Source organism: Arachis hypogaea, chromosome 2 (genome assembly GCF_003086295.3).
Source record: "Arachis hypogaea cultivar Tifrunner chromosome 2, arahy.Tifrunner.gnm2.J5K5, whole genome shotgun sequence".
In the NCBI taxonomy this organism is placed as follows: domain Eukaryota; kingdom Viridiplantae; phylum Streptophyta; class Magnoliopsida; order Fabales; family Fabaceae; genus Arachis; species Arachis hypogaea.
In genome coordinates, this window is record NC_092037.1 from 99,747,569 (window position 1) to 99,768,918 (window position 21,350).

The 21,350-nt window shown below is 30.6% G+C and overlaps 2 protein-coding genes across 5 annotated transcripts; both read left to right on the forward strand.

Annotated features, from left to right (window-relative positions):
* Positions 1–6,055: 6,055 nt before the first annotated feature.
* LOC112756533 (putative disease resistance RPP13-like protein 1) lies at positions 6,056–10,716 on the forward strand. Of its 4 annotated transcripts, none has more exons than XM_025805161.3 (4): positions 6,056–9,580; positions 9,813–9,877; positions 10,008–10,050; positions 10,178–10,716. In XM_025805161.3, the coding sequence occupies exon 1, from the start codon at positions 6,234–6,236 to the stop codon at positions 9,573–9,575; it is 3,342 nt and encodes a 1,113-aa protein (XP_025660946.2). In that variant the 5' UTR covers positions 6,056–6,233; the 3' UTR covers positions 9,576–9,580; positions 9,813–9,877; positions 10,008–10,050; positions 10,178–10,716. The 4 variants fall into 4 exon arrangements, with proteins under 4 accessions (XP_025660946.2, XP_025660952.2, XP_072062490.1 ...); XM_025805167.3 differs by having other exon boundaries at positions 6,062–9,580; positions 10,008–10,112; XM_072206389.1 differs by having other exon boundaries at positions 6,062–9,580; positions 10,008–10,716.
* A 1,084-nt stretch (positions 10,717–11,800) lies between these two features.
* LOC112756559 (pectinesterase) lies at positions 11,801–19,061 on the forward strand. The gene is made up of 3 exons (XM_025805179.3): positions 11,801–12,971; positions 13,564–13,724; positions 18,248–19,061. Exons 1-3 carry the CDS (start codon positions 12,109–12,111, stop codon positions 18,940–18,942), a joined length of 1,719 nt encoding a protein of 572 aa, XP_025660964.1. The 5' UTR covers positions 11,801–12,108; the 3' UTR covers positions 18,943–19,061.
* The last annotated feature ends 2,289 nt before the right edge of the window (positions 19,062–21,350 follow it).

The window sequence follows — 21,350 nt, forward strand, 5'->3', positions numbered from 1 at the left end:
GATACATGATCTCGTGCATGATTTAGCCACATTCTACGGTAAAAGGTTCTTTGTTAGAATCTCTAAACTCGAGAATGTAGCCAAACATGGTACTAAGCCCGTCATTTGTCAAAGACAATAACTCAGTCGTGAAGAACTTGGAAGGATGTGATAGTTTAAGTGGTGTGAGGACTTTGTTACAAATCAATATGTATTCATTCCGTAAACACAAAGAGGGGATTGATCGATGTCACTTACTATCACAATTGAAGCGCTTACGTGTTTTAACATTTACATCCTTTAAAATTGACTCTTTGCCTGATTCAATCGGTGAATTAATCCATCTGCGTTACTTGAATCCCTCTAACACACCTATGGTGACATTGCCTGAGACCTTGAGTAATTTGTATAATATAGGAAATCTTTGGGCATGCTTAAATAAAGATCTTGTAGAATAATTGGGTTATATGCAGAAGATCTTTCAAGTTGTGTATGTACTAATTGAACTTTCTTGTCTCATGCAGGAACTTCTGAGCCATATCTTTTGAGTAAGTTTATATGCTTGTTACTTTTAGGGATTTTGGCCATAAATATATAAACTACATACGGCATAGAATGTTTATTACAAGGTTAGAGTTTTGAGTAGTAGTATATGGCTGTTACTTTCATATTCAGTATATTGTTTCTATCATCAGAAATCGATGAATATAATTAGCCTTCGTAGTTGTTTTTTCTTTTGAATATATGTTTCTATATAAACTCCCCTTCAAAATTCACATAATATAAAAGGGATTAATAGAGCCTTCCACCGTGTAGACCAATTCGATATTGGTGGATTGGTGTCACACTTTAATGCAACGGTCATGATGATCATGATTGTTGGTCCCTTAACCAAAATATTTGTTATTAACTCAAAATTTATAATTATATTACATCATTATTGTCACTAATATGGATAAAATAGATGGAAATTTTGGGCTAGTTTTAATAAGTTTTAAAACTTGACCCGCCTCCCTCTAGCTAGAGACATTATTATTATATTATGTCCTAATTCCACATACACATGATAAACGATAAACTCTGAAATGATCTGAAAGAACTAATTTCTTGAACAAATTGATGATATGGTTGCTGCACTATGCATGGTGTATTTTGGAACCTGTTGAAATAAGCTTTTTTTTTTTTAATTTCAAGCATTAATTAATTTGAGAGAAAAAAGAAAAGACATGTTTGTGCATTGCACTTGTCGCTTGAGTGAGGAACGAACCTATGCACATATAGATATAGAACTTTTGCTTTTATTTATTTAATTCAGTTTCCTCAATATTTTGCTGCCTAAGAGTTCCTCAACATAATGAAAATTGCAACATTTGGGAATGAGAAATTTCTTACAGCAAAATAAAACTTATAATTCTAAAATAATACACACCACAACTGAGAGAAACTATTGTCCGAAACAAGCATGGTGATTGATGAATAAAAGTATATGTTAAAATTCTAGCCAAAAATAAGTGGAAATGATAGAAATAATACTAAATTGGCATAATATAATAGAATAATTTTATACTATATATTGAGATATTTGAAAATTTGCATATTTTGTTGAAAAATAAAATCTAAACGTATTGATAAAATCCAATAAAAAAAATCAATATGAACTAATTCAAGTTATACTAAGATATTATTAAATCAGATCAATATGTTTTTCTTTGTTTTGTTTTTCTTTATTTAGTTTATTTTAGTAAAAAAAAAAATCAATATGTAAATTAAAATATTATTGCTTTCTAACAATATGATTGTCTTTGCTACACGGTGCCAATCTTTTTTTCATTTTTTTATCATTGGAAAATTTTATTTATTTTTTTAAATGTTTTTTGACTAGTTATGTATTTATTAAAACTGAAGGTGTTAATCTAGGCCATGTTATTTGGGTTTAGATAAAATTTAGGATTTTATTTATTCTTTGATAGTTATGTAATAACTGATAAGTCTCAATATTTATAAGTTTTGGATCTATTCCATTTAAGCCCAAGTGTTTTCATTTTTAAGAATTCTTTTTAAATAAATAAAATATTTTTAATTACAGAAATTTAAAGAATTTTTATCAATTTTCATAATATGCCTTATTTTGTTACAGTGTAAATAAGATAAAGCATAAACCTACGGTCACATACATATTACATGTACCCAGGTGTTATGACACGGACTTTATTTCGTTTATAGAGTGAACGAAATAAGTGTAAACGAGATAAGGATGAGGTGCGCAATGACGGACCTAGAAAATTTTAGGAGTGGAGATAAAAATATATATACTAAATAAATTTTGTTAAATATTATTAATTATATAGAAATATAAAAATTAAAAAGAGTTAGTAAACATTTTATTCTTAAAATACTATTTATTATATATAATTTATAAAAAAATATTTTTAATTTCTAAAACTTAAAACTAAAATATTTTAATTAAATTATAGATAACTTATTATCCTAACTAATTTTTTTATACACATTTAATAATAAAAGACTAAATTAACCGGCACATTAGCGCCTAATGATACATTAGTATTTATAATTTGAAATTAGAATTATATATAAATACTAAAAAAATTAAATCTTTATATGAAAAGTATGTTTATATAAAATAATAAAAACATAATTTACAATTTTTTTTCTTTCTTTCTTTTTAAAATAATTAAATTTGTTATATATTTTTTAATTTAATTTTGATATAATGTTAGATAAAATATTTTATACATCTGTTTAATTATATATTGTAATTAAAATATTTTTTATTATTATTTCTAAAAATAAAAAATATATTCTAAATGAGTAAATTGATCAGTTCATTTTAAAATTTTATATGCAACATAGGTACATATAATAGAACAAAAAATAAATAATAAATAATAAGGATGAATAAATTGAGAATAAAATAAAATATATAAAGTCACGAAAAAAATAAAATATTAGATTAATACCTAAACTATAATTGTTTGAATTAAAAATTACAATTGAAAATATCAAAAATAGAAACAATAAAATTAAAAGATACATAGAGTCATGAAGAGCTATATAAAAAAATTGGAGAATTTAAAATTTATTTTTTGATGAAGAGAAGATGACCACTAGATAAGAAATAGAAAAATAATGTTAAAAATATAAAAATAAGAAGAGGGTTTAAGAGAATAAAAGAGTGACGGTATAATAATTAAATTTGATTAGGTTAAATAATAGTCAAAATGATAGAAAAATAAAAAATAAACTTAAAACTTTAGCTAATTGAATTTATTTTATTTGTAGTGGGGTCATTTAAAATTTGAAGTGGGGACATGTTATATTTAACTATATTTTTTAAAACAAAAATTAAAAATACCATGGGACAAGTGCCCCCTCATTGTTGTGCTTGGGTCCGTCCCTGGAGGTGTGCCTATATATAAATCGTTCACAATGCCTCTTGATCCACTTTCCATCCCCTTTAACTTTCATTTTTTTGTTTCTCGAATATTTTCTTGATATTTTTTAGTTGCCAGGATGTTATGGCGTGCGCCGATACACGAAACTCTGACATCAACCGCTTGAATGACAGTCGACACATTGCGAGAGCGATCGACTTCGAGGTTAGTGTTGTTTTTATCTTTAAATTAATAAGTATATGTGGTTATAATTAGGGTACTTTTATGGACTTAGTATTTTTACACGAGTAGAATGGATTATCTTTAAATAACATAAAATAGGTTAGTTGGCAAGCTATTAACATTTATTAGGTGTCGACTTTACTTATAGTAAAAGTTAATTTACTAATTAACTTAATTTAATTTATTGATTAACTGTTCATTAGGCTTTTTTTTAAATAAATAAAAAAATTATTAATTATTGTTTATCCATGTTATTACGTTATGTTATTTTTCTAAGTCGAATTTTATATTTTTAATTTTAAATTTGAATATCCTGGAGAACTTAGTTTGAAATCCAAGTTTTTAAAAAGTTTTAATTTTAAATAGAGGTCTCGCCTGCTACTACCTAGACTGCCTAACTGTCGATGATCTTGAGACATGGTGGGGGCTAAACACGTGTGTGGTCTGCCGAATTTACGCACCTCTCTAATAATTTAAAATATAATCGAATGATATTCTAACCAAAATAAGAATGACAAATAAGATAATGCATTAAAATACTGCGTTGGAGAGCGACACGAAGACTCCAAGAACAACCATCAGTAAATTACCGGCAATGCACATGATATTTTAACCGATCCGACTCCACAACTCGATACGCAACACTTTTTCGAATGCTGTAATTCTTCATGCCTTTCACTTTACAGTACTGCATCTCTGCTTTTGAATCTGTGACCAATCCTAAACTCCACACCACCATTGGTGTTGTAATCATCCGCCTCCATATTGAAAAATGGAGTTACCTCGTGCCTTGCGTCCAAATCCAAAGTATGACAGTGACTGGGTACAGCTGATAATTTCGGAATTCGTTGCGAAGTAGGCAAAAAGTATCGAACTGATCCACCAATAGGAGTCTCTGGTATGAACTCATCCTCGTCATTATCCTCAGAGGAGCCACTTTCATGGCTATTGACAATGTACTCTTCATTAGACTCCTCACCGTCAATGTCCATGTCTATCACTGGACTAGCATAGTGTAAGAGGTGGGTCATCTTGGACAAAATTTAAGTTGCCAGAACTACCACCACCAACATCACGAACCTCCACAGAAAACTCAATCACTTGTTTAACTATGATTCTCCCATGGACGTCAAACTTTAGGCGCACATGTTCATCGCCATCGAGGTAGAATGGACGAAATCGAAATACACCATTTTTCATTAGTGCTAGCATCCTATATCCAACTCTTCCAACCTCTTTTCTCTCCCAACTACCGATGTGCATCAATATCATACTCTTTAACTCGGAAAAGAATTTGCTCTCTGAATGCGCAGCAGCGCAAGATTCTCACACTAAAATATAACACCACTGTCACTATTTCTCATGTGATAGTTGGGATACACCATCACAACAAAGAAACTACTACCACTAAACATTTTTAATAAATTTTTTGAAGAAAAATGGAAAAGAAGAATTTAGATTTTTATGGAGAATACCAACGGTTTGAAAATTCTTTTTATAGCTGATTGATTTTTATCGTATTATATATCGTTTATAGTGTCAACGTTTTAAGTTAGCATGTATCTCGTTTACATAGTAAACAAAATTAATTTATTTATATCTCGTTTACAGTGTAAACGAGATGCGTGGAGTTCGTTCTTCCCCCACATAACATGTGCACACACGTGATACGTAGACCTTGGTTTGTGGTTTATCTCGTTTACACGGTAAAAGAGATACACCTACACTTAACTCATTACAGAATAAATAAGATAAAGTATGTTACGAAAATTGATAAAAAAAAACTCTCCAAATTATTTATTTCTATAATTAAGATATTTATTTTATTTATTTTGCAAAAAAAAAAGGCCCATTTCTTTATCATTTTTTCCACCACCATTTTCTTCATAGAAGTCAATATAAGAGACTTCACTAATATTTGGGCCTCCAAATACAAAAAAAAAAATCAATGAAACATCAACAATGGAACTGCGGATGAGGTTATGATTGTTTGGAACTTTAGATGCTCTTGACAAAAAAAAAAAAACTTTGGATGCTTTCAATCATTGATTGATGTGCAGAGTGCAGATTCCAAATTGTAGGAAATGACTGATAGTTACCTCAAACAAATCTATATTTCGATAACAATCATGGATTCTTTATTTTTTTTTTCAATTGTAAAGAAAATATATGTTAAGAAATTATATGATAAAAAAAATTACGTCTAACAACATTAATTAAGAAAAAAATTTAGAGTATTTGTTTCGAAATGTGTTACAATTTTTATTTCTTTGTTTTAATAATAATGAACAAGATTTGTGGAAACTAATTGTATGTTAAAATAATATTATTGAGAATAACATAAAAAGGTGAAAATTTTCACCGATGGGTAATACCATAATTGTGCTCTGACATCATCATCTTTATTAAAAGCCAGCATTATTGCACCACGTGATTTTGTCGGAAGACCATAAAACTCATCGTTCATCAAGTCAATTTTAGTCACCACACAAATCAAACATTTCTAGCTCCTGTTTGAGAAAACCCAGAGAGTACATTGCAAACTGTGAACCCTTCTTCCCTCTTCCTTCACCTTTCTTTCTTTGTTGTGATCCCATCCGCTGCACTTGAGATCCAATCATGGCTCCAAAACTTTATAGTGGAGCTTATCTCACTTCCTTTGTTGATGCTATTTTGGAGAAGGTTTCTCTAATACTTAAAGACGACTCATTCCCGGAAAGGAAAATCTTGCTTCGAAAGTTGGAGAAAAGTCTGTATGAGGCTCGACCTGTTCTTGATGATGCTGAGCAGAAGCAGTTCACTGAAGAGATAGTAAAGAAGTGGCTTCTTGATCTCCAAGATGCTCTCTATATGGCTGATGATTTGGTCGATGAGCTCTCCACTACTAAGGCCGCCATCCCCACCACTCTAAGAGATCCAGGTATCTCCTCTTCCTTAGGTTCTTTCGTTGATTCATATATTGAAGATACTGGTGACATGGAAAAAATAGTTGGTACACTAGAGTCTGTTGTAGCACATAAAGATTTACTTTGTCTGGAGAAGAGTGCCAAGGTGGACATGCCGAGAACTCCATCCACATCTCTCGTTGTAAGTTCTGACATATTTGGTCGGGACAAAGATAAGGAGAAGATAATCAAATTGCTGTTAGATGATACTCTTCATGCTGAATCACCTGTGACTGTCATCCCCATTGTGGGTATGGGCGGAATAGGAAAAACTACTTTGGCTCAATTGGTTTACAATGATGACCAAGTGCAGCAAAAGTTTAATGTTAAAGCATGGGTTTGTGTTGGTGAAGTATTTGATGTTCTTAAGGTGACAAAGACTGTAGTGGAGAATGCTACTTCTGCTTCTTGCAACATGAATGATTTAGATTCACTTCAACAACGTTTGAGGAATGAGGTAACAGGGAAGAGGTTTTTGGTTGTTCTCGATGACATGTGGACCAATCATTATGATGATTGGAAAACTTTTCTAGGTCCCTTCCAATGTGGAAGTCAGGGTGGAAAGATTCTTGTCACAACCCGCATTGACACCGTTGCTTCTATGGTGAAAACAATTCCAGCTCACAATTTGAGTTTGTTGGATAATGAACAATGTTGGTCGGTGTTTGAAAATCATGCATTCTTTCCTACTGATTCCCGAGATCGTTCGGCTTTGAAAGAAGTTGGTAGAAAAATTGTTGAGAAGTGCAAAGGACTGCCTTTGGCTGCTAAATCACTTGGGGGCTTGTTGAAAACCAAGGATAATGTAAGCGACTGGGAAGATGTTTTGGTGAGTGAGATTTGGGAGTTTTCTGAACATGAGTGTGGGATTCTTCCTGCATTGAGAATAAGCTATCATTGTCTCCCTTCACACTTAAAACGTTGCTTTGTCTATTGTTCTTTATATCCCAAAGATTATGAATTCGAAATAGATGAATTGATATTGTTGTGGATGGCTGAAGATCTTTTGCAACAACCAAAGAGTAGAAGCACTTTAGAACAACTTGGTCATAAATGCGTCAATGATTTAGTTGCACGATCATTCTTTCAACCTTCAAAGAATGCTTATAAAAATTCATTTGTGATGCACGATCTCATGCATGATGTAGCGACATTCTATGGTGAAAAGTTCTTTGTTAGAATCTGTGAACACGAGAATGTAGCCCAACATGATACAAAAACTCGTCATTTGTCATATGATGTCAGCGACAATAATTCAGTCCCGAAGATGTTGGAAGCATGTGAGAGTTTAAGTCATCTGAGGACCCTGTTTCAAATCGAGGCATATTTATACCGTGGACACAAAGAGGGAATCGATCCTTGTGGCTTACTAGCACAGTTGAAGCGCTTACGTGTTTTGTCATTTGCATCATTTAAAATTGATAGATTGCCTGATTCAATTGGTGAATTGATCCACTTGCGTTATTTGAATCTTTCTAACACACTTGTCGTGACATTGCCGGAGTCCTTGAATAATTTGTACAATTTGCAAACCTTGAAGTTGAGAAACTGTGAAAAACTTAAAAAGCTTCCGTCCAACATGCAAGATCTTGTGAATTTGCGTCATCTTGATATTGCCGGCACTGATTTAGAAGAGATGCCAAAAAAGATGAGCAAATTAAAAGATTTGCAATTTTTAAGTGGCTATATTGCGGGCAAACATGAAGAGAATGGGATTGGAGAATTGGGAGAACTAGCACATCTTCATGAGTTGTTGTTTATTCAGAAGTTAGAGAATGTCAAGAATAGTGGTGAAGCATCGAATGCAAGGATGGATGAAAAAATACACCTGAATGCTTTGGAGTTGTGGTGGTCATCATATGAAGAAAGTGAGGTTTGTGATTCCCAAAGTGAAAAAGATGTACTTGACAAATTACGTCCTCACAAAGACTTGAAGATGCTAAGGTTATCGGGTTACAGAGGTACGATGTTTCCGGATTGGGTAGGGCAGTCTTCGTACCACAACATCACTGAGTTGTATCTGAGGGAATGCAGGAATTGTTGGGTGCTTCCTTCACTTGGACAGTTACCCGCTCTAACGAGATTGGGGATTTCAGATTGTGAGAAGGTGAAGAAGATTGGTGGGTCATTCTATAAGGGTGATGGAACTCATCAGCATCAGGAGACACCCTTCCGATCCCTTAAAATTCTCGTTATTCAAACAATGCCTTGCTTGGAGGAATGGGAGTCATATGAATGTGATGATGATGATGATGCACCATTTCCGAAACTTGAGGAGCTTAGTATAGAGGACTGCCCTAAGTTAAGAGGAGATTTGCCCACTTTCCTTCCGTCTTTGAAATCACTCTACATTAGAGGATGCGAGGAGATTGGTTGTTATCTGCCAAGAGCTCCAATCCTACGCGATTTAAGAATATGTGGCAAACAGGAAGCAAGAATGCGGGAGCTACCACTTTCCATGTTGAGGACACTATGGGTTAATGGAGAGCAGCAGGTGGAATATGTGTTTGAGGCCATGACCCACACCCAACCAACCTCTCTCATACACCTACACATCTCAGAGTGCTCATCAGCTATATCATTTCCAGGGGATTCTTTGCCTCCTTCATTGCAAGATTTGCGGATCAATAACTGCAAGAATGTAGAATTCCCAATGCAACACCAACAACATCACTCGCTACAGACATTAGAAATCCACAACAGCTGTGATTCGCTTACATCCTTCGCATTGCCGGTGTTCCCAAATCTCGATGATCTGACAATTGAAAGATGTGAAAATTTGACATCTCTGGAGGTGTCACAGTCACAGTCCCTCCGAGACTTATCAATTTCAGAGTGCCCTAAGCTGGAGAACATAATAAGGCTGCCTGGCTCTTTAAGGAAACTCTCCATCAGGAAATGTCAGTTGTTGGGTGAAGGCATAGAGAGGAAGGACCCCCTCATTTGGCCATCCATTTCCCACATCCCCCAAATATATGTTGATGATACAGAGATCCTCAATGAGTCAACATCTTAAAAGAGGTAACTCTTTTGCTATCTCTCTATATCCCAAACCCACTTCATCTTCTCCAACATAATCTTACTTTTATTTCCATATTTCTATACCTCATTCAAATTCTCTGTCTCCTACTCTTTTCACACTGTTAATCACCACTCTAGTCAATGCCTACTTTTGGGAACATATAATGGTATACAATGTCAATTTTTTGGTCTTTTTTTTCCTAATTTCTTCTTCTTTGTTCTTCATGTATAGGGACATTAAATGATTCTTCTGGGACTCATCAATTTAATGCAGTTCGGTTGTGCACCTCCATTCTTGTAAGGATGCTTCTCTGTCTATTGAAGCTTGTTTTGTTAATTCAAGGATCATACCTTGAGAATGATGAAATCTTTCCCTTCCATTTTTTACCTTTTCTATTTTAATGGTTTTTCTTCTTATTTCAATCAGCTACTTTTGCACCACCATGCCTTGTCTTACACCCAAATGGAAGGTCTTTCATTACCTTTCTTGGTGTTGCTCCTGCTTGCTTGCCCGTGCCCTTTGTTGGATTTGGTATAAGTTAATGTGTGCTGAGCCAAAATTGTATGAGTTCTTATAATGTGTTTGTTTTGGTGCAGCAAGAAACAAATTGAAGCAAAGTTGGAGTAAGCTCAATTTGGAGAGCAGGGGAACCTGGTCAAGAATGATTTCACGAGGTGTGGTCTCTGCATCAATACGAAAGCTGAATTCATGGAAGACACCATCCTCATACAAAATCAAAAGAAGAAGTAAATGATGTAGAACAGAATTTCGATAAGCCAAAATAGGAAGGAAAAACTTACTTATATATTTTGACTGATATTGTGCAATTATCTTTTTTCTCTGAGAGTTTTCATGTCTTCATCATTTCATTCTATTTTAGGATAGCTGATATGAATTATTCTGTTTATAAGAAAGAGAGAGCTTAGAAAGTGAGCATCAATTTCTGTCATGAGAAAGGCAAGAGAGCTAGGATGTGATAACATAAAAAAAAAGCCATGAGTGGCATTTGAGATATTTGTTTTTGTATTTGGCTTGAATTGGTATTTGTAACTTGAATTTGTTTATAGTGAAAAGTTCTACCATTTGTTGTGGTGGAGACTGGATGTAGATCCCATTTTGGGATTGAACCAGGATATATCGTGATGTTCATCTTCTCTATTACAGCTTTCATTCACAATATCATTATAACTGTCATTTGCATATTTTTCTGCAAAATCATGCGATAATTTTATAAAATATCTCTATCTAATAAAATAAATTTTTAAGCACCAGCTGCCTTTTTCTTTTTGGGCAAATGAAGATGCATTGAGGAAGTTATTATGTTATAAATATGAAGTGCATAGGGCAAATATTGTGGTAGCAGCAATTTTTGCATGTTAGTACTAAGCAAAGATTAGGCTGAGTTTGGTAATTCTGATATGGCTGTTATAGGTTAGTTGCGGTTTATAGATGATTTTCTATGTTTTGTATGTAACAGCATAGTACTATAGGTTGATAAATAAGCATTATTGTTATTAATTTTTATTGACATAGAATTGTAATTGTAATTCACTCTCATCAGTAAATTTGTTTTTGTATTTGGCTTGAATTGATAATTGTAACTTGAATTTGTTTATAGTGGAAAATTCTACATTTTTTGTGATGGAGACTGGATGTAGATCCTACTGCTGGAATTGAACCAGGATATCGCGATCTTCTCTATTACAGCTTTCATTCAAAATATCATTAAAAATGTCATCTGCAAATCATGTAAAATTATAAACACTAGCATTTTTTTTAACAAATGAAGATGCATTCAGAATGTTGCTATGTTACGAATATGAAGTGCTTAGGGCAAAAATTGTGGTAGTAGGAGGTTAATTATTATAGTATTCCTCTTCTATTTTGTGTGTGACAACATAGTCCCTTCAACTCTGCTTTCTTTCTCCATTTTCTGATTTTTTTTTTCTTACTTTCAGTCTCTTAAACTATAATTTTGTGTAGGATTGTTGCACTACAAAAGTAAAATAATATAATTTACAATAGATAGCAACAAAGTTGAAAATCAAATCATATGCTTTGGGTGCAAATTTCATTCCATTTCCTAGCTGCATAGCTGCAACACTTAAACCAGGAGCCAAAATGATTAAAAGCTGTCACACATAATCATACATTTCATCCTCTTAAGAACCATTAATTTAGACAGCATTTAAAATCCATGCCACATTATGATCCTATTTGACAAAACTAATATAAATTCAAAAAGGGTCAAATTTCATGCCATCTCTGTGACATAATCTACAGAAAAATTCAAACTCAAACAACACATTTCATTTTTTCTTTTTTAACATCAAATGCAATGCTCAACTTTACACACAAAAGCATGATATTCTTTTCTCTTTATATTTTGAGTGTGTAAAAGTAAAATGAGTTCAAATACTATTTTTCTTTTCTCTTTATATATATAGCACTCTACACAGCCACACATTCACACCTTTAACCAAACCTTCTACTACACTTTTTATTTTTGCCTCTTAAGCTCTTTACAATGAACAACCTCAGAAAACAATCACCATGTTTCCCCTTTATACCAATCCTATCCATGATTTTTGCACTGATCTTTTTAGCAACACATCTCAATTATTTCATTGAAGCCCCAAATTTCAAATCAACAACACCACAAGAAGGGAAAAAACATCTCCATTTCCAAAACCATATCCAATTAGTAGCACATTCAAAATGCAAAGGAACACTCTACCCTGATCTCTGTGTCTCAACCTTATCCACATTCCCAAACCTTGAAACAAAAACAATGCCGCAAATAATCTCCAAAGTAGTCAACCACACAGTCCATGAAGTCAAATCTTCATCCAACAACTGCACCACCATAATCAAGAATCTCCAAAACACTCTCAACACCATTGAGAAAAGAGCCTTAGATGATTGTCTCAAACTCTTTGATGACACCATAGTAGAACTCAACACCACCATTCTTGATCTCTCAAAAAACCCATCATCATCATCATCTTCCAACCAAGATTTGCAAACTCTACTTAGTGGGGCAATGACAAATTTGTACACTTGTCTTGATGGTTTCTCACAAAGCAAAAATGGGAATGCTGTGAGAGGGTTGATAGAGGAGAAAGTGATTGAGATATCACATCATGTTAGTAACTCATTGGCAATGTTGAAGAAAGTGAAGACAAGTTTGAAGAAAGAAGAAGTGTTTGCTGAATATGGAACAATGAAGAAAGGGTTCCCTTCATGGGTTTCTGCTAAGGATAGGAAGCTTCTAGAAGGTGGAAATGTGAATGAAACTAAGATTGATGTTGTTGTGGCTAAAGATGGTTCTGGAAATTTTACTACTATTGGTGAAGCTGTAGCTATGGCTCCTAATTCCAGCACAACCAGGTATATATTATATTATTAAAATTATTTTATACTATATTTAAAGAAAATCATTCATGCCTTTCACTCATTGCATTACATTTTCAGCAAAATCTCATATGAATGATCATTTATAAGAGCTTTGAAGCTGATTTAGCTAAGAAAAATGGCAAGTGTATTTATTTTATTTTGTATATTAAATTAGCACAACTTAAAAATTAACTGCTCTTTTTTTTATAACAGCATATTGGACTCTACTTAATATATATGAATAATGCACTTTATTACTAATATTTTTATTTTGAAGAATGAAATTAAAATGCAGTAATCAAACTTCTTATCCTTTACTTAATTCAACTTTGACTCATTGTTACACCAATTATGTCTTCTAAAAATTTAACCACATTTTTTTATTTCAAATAACAGAATATGTTTATTTAGTATATAACAATAGATGAATCTAGCCTAATATAGTTTTATCTCAAAGTACAAAAAGAATCTTAGGTGTAGAAAAGTACATACAATAAGTGTAATAAACTAATAATAATGCCTTGTTAACATGTTATGATTTAGTTAACATTTTGTTAATTATTAAGTGTGATTATATATATATTAGGTTTGTGATATACATAAAAAGTGGAGCATACTTCGAGAATGTGGAAGTAATTAGAAAGAAGACCAATTTGATGTTTATTGGAGATGGCATTGGAAGGACCATTCTCAAGGCAAGTAGGAATGTTGTCGATGGCTGGACCACTTTTCAATCAGCTACTGTTGGTAACCATTTTTCTCTCTTTAATTTTTTCTGCTTTTTAATTATTTGAACTTCTTATTAATTCTTTTTAGAGTGAAGTATTAAAATTATTTACTAAAGATTAATAAGTCGAGTGATGGTAAAATAATTTTTAGAATTTTTTTAAAACTGTTAGTTACAAAAAGTTTAATTATTTGGATGGTTGTTATAGTTTTACTAAATTTATAATTAAGTTTTTATATTTTTTTATATTAAGTTCTTATACTATTTTTAATTTATAATTAGATTTTTTTTAGTTAAAAAATATTAGAGTTAGTTAATCGGATATTTTTTTACAAATTGAAGATATTCATAATTAAAAACTTAATTAAATTTTTTACAACATGTATTTTAGAAAAAATATTCTATTAATTTTAATATTTTTTACATGAAAAAACTCAATTACAAAATTAAAAATAGTATAAGGATTCAATTGAAAAAAAAATATAGAAACCTAATTAAAAATTTGACAAAACTATAAAGATTAATAGAGTAATTAAACTTTATAAAAATTCATATATATTGTTAAAAATTTATTAATATTTTGGTAGGTTTAGTTTTATTTTTTTATAATTCACCCTTATTCATTTTCATAAATCTATATCTACTGATTATTGGAAATGAGACATACATATTGGTGTGAATTATTTCATATATATTTTACACAATAATTAAAAAAATAAAGGGAAGAAAACAAAAACTGGTGCAGGCCCTTGTCATTAATCACAAGTGAGATTCATGAAATGGCTTAATAAAGTTTGAAAATTGGTTTATTATTATGAGGAGGTGTGGCTGTTATGTTAAAGACAAATTAAATAGGGAACAATTTTTTTAAAAAAAAATATAGAAGAGACAACAAAAGCATGGCAACTTGATAATAATGAGCTCACATGTTATCTCAACAATGATACTGAAATCCTTGATTTTGGTTGCTGAACTCTTATAGTAAAACAAATTGTTGGGAAATTATTTTAAATAATATATTGGTTTGAACTCTTATACACGTAACACGGGCACCATTGGGTTTCTCAAAGGCATCTTGCAACTACTTCATTAAACTTGTATTATAAATTATAATAAGATATAAATTATCGATGCCAACGAATTATAACTCATATGACATAATTTTTTTATTTTTATCTAAAAATTTTAAGTTTGAGTTTCATTTTTAACTTTTAAAAATATATATATAAATTATTGATATTTCAAAATCTTATGAATATTATATCAAAATTTAAAGAAATTTCCTGTTGTATAATTTATTTACAACAATAAAACCCTATCTTTTGAATCTAGAAACAACACATGATAAATAATAATAGAGGGTTCTATAGTTTCAACCCAGCTTATTACAGTTAGAGCCTAGAAAGTAAAATGTTACATTTTTTTTTTTACGGTATCTCTCTACCCGATAAGTTAAGAACTAATCCGTCGCGGTATTGAGCATTGAGCTCCATTCAAGGGTTTGCCGTTGACCAATGGATTGCTGCATATACAAGACAGGATTCAAACTCCCGACACTTGCTTAAACGAACTAGTGAGTTAATCACTAGACCAACTCAATTTAGTTAGGTAATGCTACATATCTTTTATTGTGGGACACTTCATCACTTGCTTAAAATTTAGAGAAATAATATAACCACGAAAAGTCTAAAGGAAAAAAGGCTATGCCCTTTTAAAATCTTAGAGGATTCATTCGATGATATTTCGTGATTGAATACAATGCTGAAAAAATTATAGGCTATGGTCCATATGATTCCATCCATAATATAGTAGTAGATATATATGTACAAACTTTCCTTTTCAATCATTACATAATAAAACACCATTAGATTAGATTATATATAGAAATATATTGCGTAGGATAATTAAATTATGAAAGGCAAACTTTTATGAGGGTGAGACATTTCTTGTCCATGATCATTTAATCTACTTCATCAATAATGAGTAAAATGTTAACAAATTTTGCTTTAATAGTACAGTGAGATTTTTAATTTGTACCAGATTATGACATATATATTGACCCACACACGTTCTATCTAAACGTGGTATGTGCCTTAGGTCAGACGTTATATATTATCTTTAGCTGACAAAAGATAAAAATAAAATAAAAATAAGTTAAAAGAAAAATAATTACCCTTTAGTACTTATACTAATACTGCTATTTGTACGATGATGCATGTATTTTGGGGGTATGAAGTGTCTTCTTCTATGTCCCATATATACAATGTGTTAACCTTTGGATATTGAACGATATGTACTCATTAGAGATAAACTTTTGGAAAAATTTTAAATATTTCTGAAACTTAGTTGTTAATTTTAATTAATATTATATAAATTATAAAACATATATATAATATATTAATTAAAATTAATGATTAAAATTATTAAATATTTTAAATTTTTTCTTGTATGTCTCAAAATCATTTTTGTTGTATGTTATGATTATTTATCTGTTTTTGGTTAATATTTAAACTTTATTAGAAAATTCAAAATTATGTTTCATTGTGTCAGTTGCTTCGGTTTCATGAATCATGAGAGTCTTAGCAAGTAACGCATTTCTATAATGTCCTTTCTAGTTTTTTTTTTTTTCAAATAACATAGATTTGGATAATCACTTGCCGACAACTTTTAATTTCTTTGTTTTAACTGAAATTTTCGTAGCTCCCCAGTACCGACACAATTGAACTCTGAAGCAATACAAAGACAAAATAAGAGAATACTCAAGTGTGTGTAAGTCTTTAACTATAGATGATACAGTTGAGGGATATCATCTTAACCTAAAATCTAAAATGTTACTATAATGTGAAAATTACTAGATAATTTAATTAAAGAGTTATGCTATGTGTATACCAAAATCAACTACCAAAATTCAGTTATTAGTATAAAATATATATTGAAAATAAATTAAACTATACATGTATTTATATATAAATATATTGATGGTTGATTTTAATGGCTGATTTTAGTATAAAAATAATATTTTTTTAATTAAATTTTTTAATATATTATATTAATATTTAAATTATTATTTTTATATAAATATTTGCGCAACTAATTGAACAGGCAATTTGATATGTCATGTTTTTTAGCTGGTTATTAGTTTTTTTTTTTTTTATCTTGGTATGGCCATATGGTCAATGTTAGAAGATGTACATATACATTTATTCCTGAAAAGAAGAGTTGCCTTTGAGTTGGGTCAAATAAACAGGGTCCACATGTTCAAAGTTCAAACCCCAACTAAAGGGGAATCATATTCTGGATCTGAATCTATTACTCATCACACTAACCCAACTACATTTCAGAATAGTTATTTAGGCCCACTTGCTTCTTAGCTTTTTTTATGCCTTGTTTTCGGCTTTTTCAGCGTATAAAATTACTTTTCTTAAGAACATATATACTTTATTTATCTGACAGGTCAATTTCACATACAATAAAGTTTAAATGTTAGAAACTAAGAATCCTTGCAAAACGCTTGCGTGCCTTATCACAATGATAGCTTGTAACATGTTATGAGTTATGACCAATTAATAAGTAATGCTAAAGGATAAGGAACTTAGTGCTAAATTAAACTAATTAATTGGATAGCAATTTTTCTTCCATATTTCGTTTAAAGAAAAGTAAGGATAAATCATTCTTAATCAATTAACTTTAAATAACTGTAATTAATAATAATTAATTTTATATTTTTTAAAATAAAATTTAAATAATTATTAATTAATGACAATTAATTTATATAAAATACAATTCAAAAATACTTATTAACTAAATTTTTGTTGATTATCTAACGAAATTATTCATTTAATCACCTAATTAATATTTTCTCTTTTATGTGGTAGTCACTTATCCTAACAAGTTTATCAATTTAATCTAAAGAATTTAACATAGTGATTTAATTATATACATTTATCTAAATTTAAATGACTTTATAAATAATAAAATTAATTATTTAATTTTATTACTGATAATATATAATAATGCAAGATTAGATAATTTCATGAAATGTTTATTTACTATAAAACAATTTCAATGCTTTATCTCATGATTCTAAAAACTAGATTACGGGTTAATTCGATTTGATTAATCGAAAATCAACTACCAAATTAATCTTATTCAGGTTAAAGATCAATTGTTAGTGAAGTGGTCAAAAATTAAAAGATTTTATCAAAAGCTAATAAATTACTCGAATTTTTTATTTTGCCACTTCGATGTTTGGTTCGATTTTTAAAATATTGTAATTCATCTCACTATCCATCCAAGTTAAACATAAAGTACAAACTAAAAAGTAATTTAAATAAATTAATAAATTTAATTAAATTGTCATCTAATAACTATCAACTAGCCAATGAATAATAATTCAAATGGCATAATCTCCTCATACTCAATTAAGAGGTTGTCGGTTCGAGTTTCCTACCTTTGGTTTAAAAAAAAAAAAAAACTATCAACTATCACTTCGGGACCTGAGTTTCTACCTAAACTTAATATTTGTTGCATTATATGCATGCAGCTGTGGTAGGACAAGGCTTCGTAGCTAAGGGCATAACCTTTGAGAACTCAGCCGGGCCAGACAAGCACCAAGCCGTGGCTCTACGAAGCGGCGCCGACTTCTCCGCCTTCTACAAATGCAGCTTCGTCGGCTACCAAGACACCCTCTACGTCCACTCCATGCGCCAATTCTACCGCGACTGCGACATTTACGGCACCGTTGACTTCATATTCGGCAACGCCGCCGTACTCTTCCAAAATTGCAACCTCTACGCACGAAAACCTAACGAGAATCAGAAGAATCTGTTCACCGCACAAGGCAGAGAAGATCCGAACCAGAACACCGGAATTTCGATCTTGAATTGCAAGATCGCCGCCGCATCGGACCTAATTCCGGTCAAATCGTCGTTCAAGAGTTACTTAGGGAGGCCATGGAAACTATACTCGAGAACGGTGTACCTTAGATCTTACATGGAGGATCTGATTGATCCGAAAGGGTGGCTTGAATGGAATGAGACATTTGCATTGGACACACTTTATTATGGTGAGTATATGAATAAGGGGCCAGGTTCAAACACAAGCGGTAGAGTTAATTGGCCAGGTTTTAGGGTTATTAATAGTTCCAATGAAGCAAGCCAATTCACTGTTGGTGAGTTCATACAGGGTAGTGAGTGGTTGAACAACACTGGCATTCCATTCTTCTATAATTTTAGTTGAATCATATAGTATATGGTAGATTATTATATTTAGTGTTATGTATAATAATTAGTATATGTATAACTCTCGTGTGTTGAGATATTGTGGTAATTAATTAAGGTTTATGGTTGCTGGTCTCATTAACCATCCCCACCTTTCTAATAGTAGTATCCTCAGTATATGTACTAAAATTTCACAAATAATGTGCATTATCTAAAGAGTTTAATTTTGATATACTAATAGTTTAAAACATTTTATAAAGATGTAGAATTATTTCCGTTTTTTGAATGACTATTCACGCGATCAATATAAAAGATGGCATTACCTAATTAGATACACATATAAAATTACTTTACAATGACAGTATATCAAAATTAAATTCTTATCTAAAATAATGTCAAAGTTCAATTTAAGTGCTGTGCTCTAGGATTATTTACCGGTCTTCATTTTAATTTGTTTTATTATGATGTTTAAATATTACAATGTAAATTTTGTCATTCATCATAACTCACTCATACATTATATAAGAACTTAGTAAAGGAATTTCATAGCACAATTGATTACACTCTTAGCTTCTTACCATGTTGAGTGGTGAGCTTTTATCAGCAGAAAATTACATGAATAAATTATAGTATCTCACCCAAAAAAAAATTTATAGTAATTAGTAAGATTAAAATAGACTAAGTAAAGATTATTCAACCATTTATCTTTTGTTCTCTAAATAAATATTAAACCATTTTTTGTTTTGGTCTGGAATTTTTAAATTTCACAGGCCAGCTCCACCTTTCAAGTTTTTTATTCATATATTTGGGCTTAACAGTTTATTCTTATATGTAACCAGGAGCCCAATAAAGTTCTGTTTTAAAGCTATTTTTGACAAGGCAAATTTAAAAAAAAAAACTAATAAAACAGCAATTTTCGCAGATAAATTATACAAAAACAGGAAATATGTATATTATGGATCCTACATAAACTCAAAACAATCTCACTGGTCTACACTTTTTATAAAAAATATTATTTTAATATTAATATTCTTTTAACGACTACCATGTATTTTCTTTATTTTATTAATTTAAAAAATTCAATTATAATTAATTAATTAATTAATTAATAACAACCGTATTTAGAATTATTTGATTGTCAAAACTCAAAACTCAAAACCATGTTTATATAACATTTCTCATCTAATTAAGATTGACAATTTGAGGGGACTTCACAATGGCCAAACCATATTCTAAGAGATCATCAATTTGTGCAACCCAACTCTTGCTTCAGTTGCTTGATGTTCTACAATATATAGGTACATCATTATTCCAACATTATTTCACATGAATTATATACATCTACATCATCATGTGAGAATACATTTTTAGTCACTACTAGATTGAATTAAACAGCTTAGAACTTCAAATTCACTTTTATTTAAAAAGACTCACGTAAATTGAAGTATTTACACAGTGTCCAAATTAAAGATAATATACAAAAATTATATTATTGCATTGATGGAACTAATTATCTTTTTCTGAAAAAAGAATCCCTAGAAAATTTGGTATAAACTATAAGATGACATCATTATTTAATTTAGAAGAAAGGAAAGATTAGTTAGTAGTTTTAAGGATTAAATATATTTTTTGTCCTTGAAGTTTAGTAAAAATTTTAAAAATATCCCTTAATTTTATTTTATTTTAATTTCATCTCAAAAAATTTTTATTTCATCAAAAATACAACTGATAGCTAATTGTTAAAATATTTAAGAACAATCCAACAAAAATGCATAAAAATTATACTTGATTTGCTTGTGTTAAAAGTTGTTCTTATAAAATTATTATTAATTAAATTAGTCCTAAATTTTTTGATAAATTAGCCGTCAACTAAAAAGATATTTAATGTAAATCGAAAATTTATGAAATAAAATTAAAACAAAATAAAATTTAAAAATATTTTTAAAATTTTTGTCAAATTTTAAAAACAAAAAATACATTTTAGTCTAGTGTTAATTAACATAGCCCATAGAATATTATTAAAGGTTTATCCATGCGTATGATCCACAAGTGCTAGCTTTTCCATTGTTATATTTATACAACGTGCACATGCAAATAATCATGCGTTGCATGGTGATGAAAAATTGGGTCTATTCCTAAAGCAAGTTATGAAGCCAACCAACTTAAGCTATAAAGGGTTCAATTATTTGAACATCACATCACTTCATCACCCCATCAAATGGAAATACTTGAGATACAAAGGGAGAAGGGACTAAAGTGATAAGAAAGAGGAAAAAAAATATTAAATCCTAGATCATTTTCGGACACTACAATGTGAGATGTTTATAGACATCCAATTTATTTAAATAAATAAAACATAAGAAACTGAAAAAAAAAAAACGATTCTTGTAAGAGATAATTTCTGGACGCTAAAATATGAGATGTTTA

What these genes read in the sequence shown, in the direction of transcription:
- LOC112756533 (XM_025805161.3), top strand. Translation starts at nt 6,234, where the DNA reads ATGGCTCCAAAACTTTATAGTGGAGCTTATCTCACTTCCTTTGTTGAT.
- LOC112756559 (XM_025805179.3), top strand. Translation starts at nt 12,109, where the DNA reads ATGAACAACCTCAGAAAACAATCACCATGTTTCCCCTTTATACCAATC. An exon ending in CCTAATTCCAGCACAACCAG is followed by an intron (nt 12,972 to 13,563) that starts GTATATATTATA and finishes TATATATATTAG; the next exon opens with GTTTGTGATATACATAAAAA. An exon ending in TTTTCAATCAGCTACTGTTG is followed by an intron (nt 13,725 to 18,247) that starts GTAACCATTTTT and finishes ATATGCATGCAG; the next exon opens with CTGTGGTAGGACAAGGCTTC.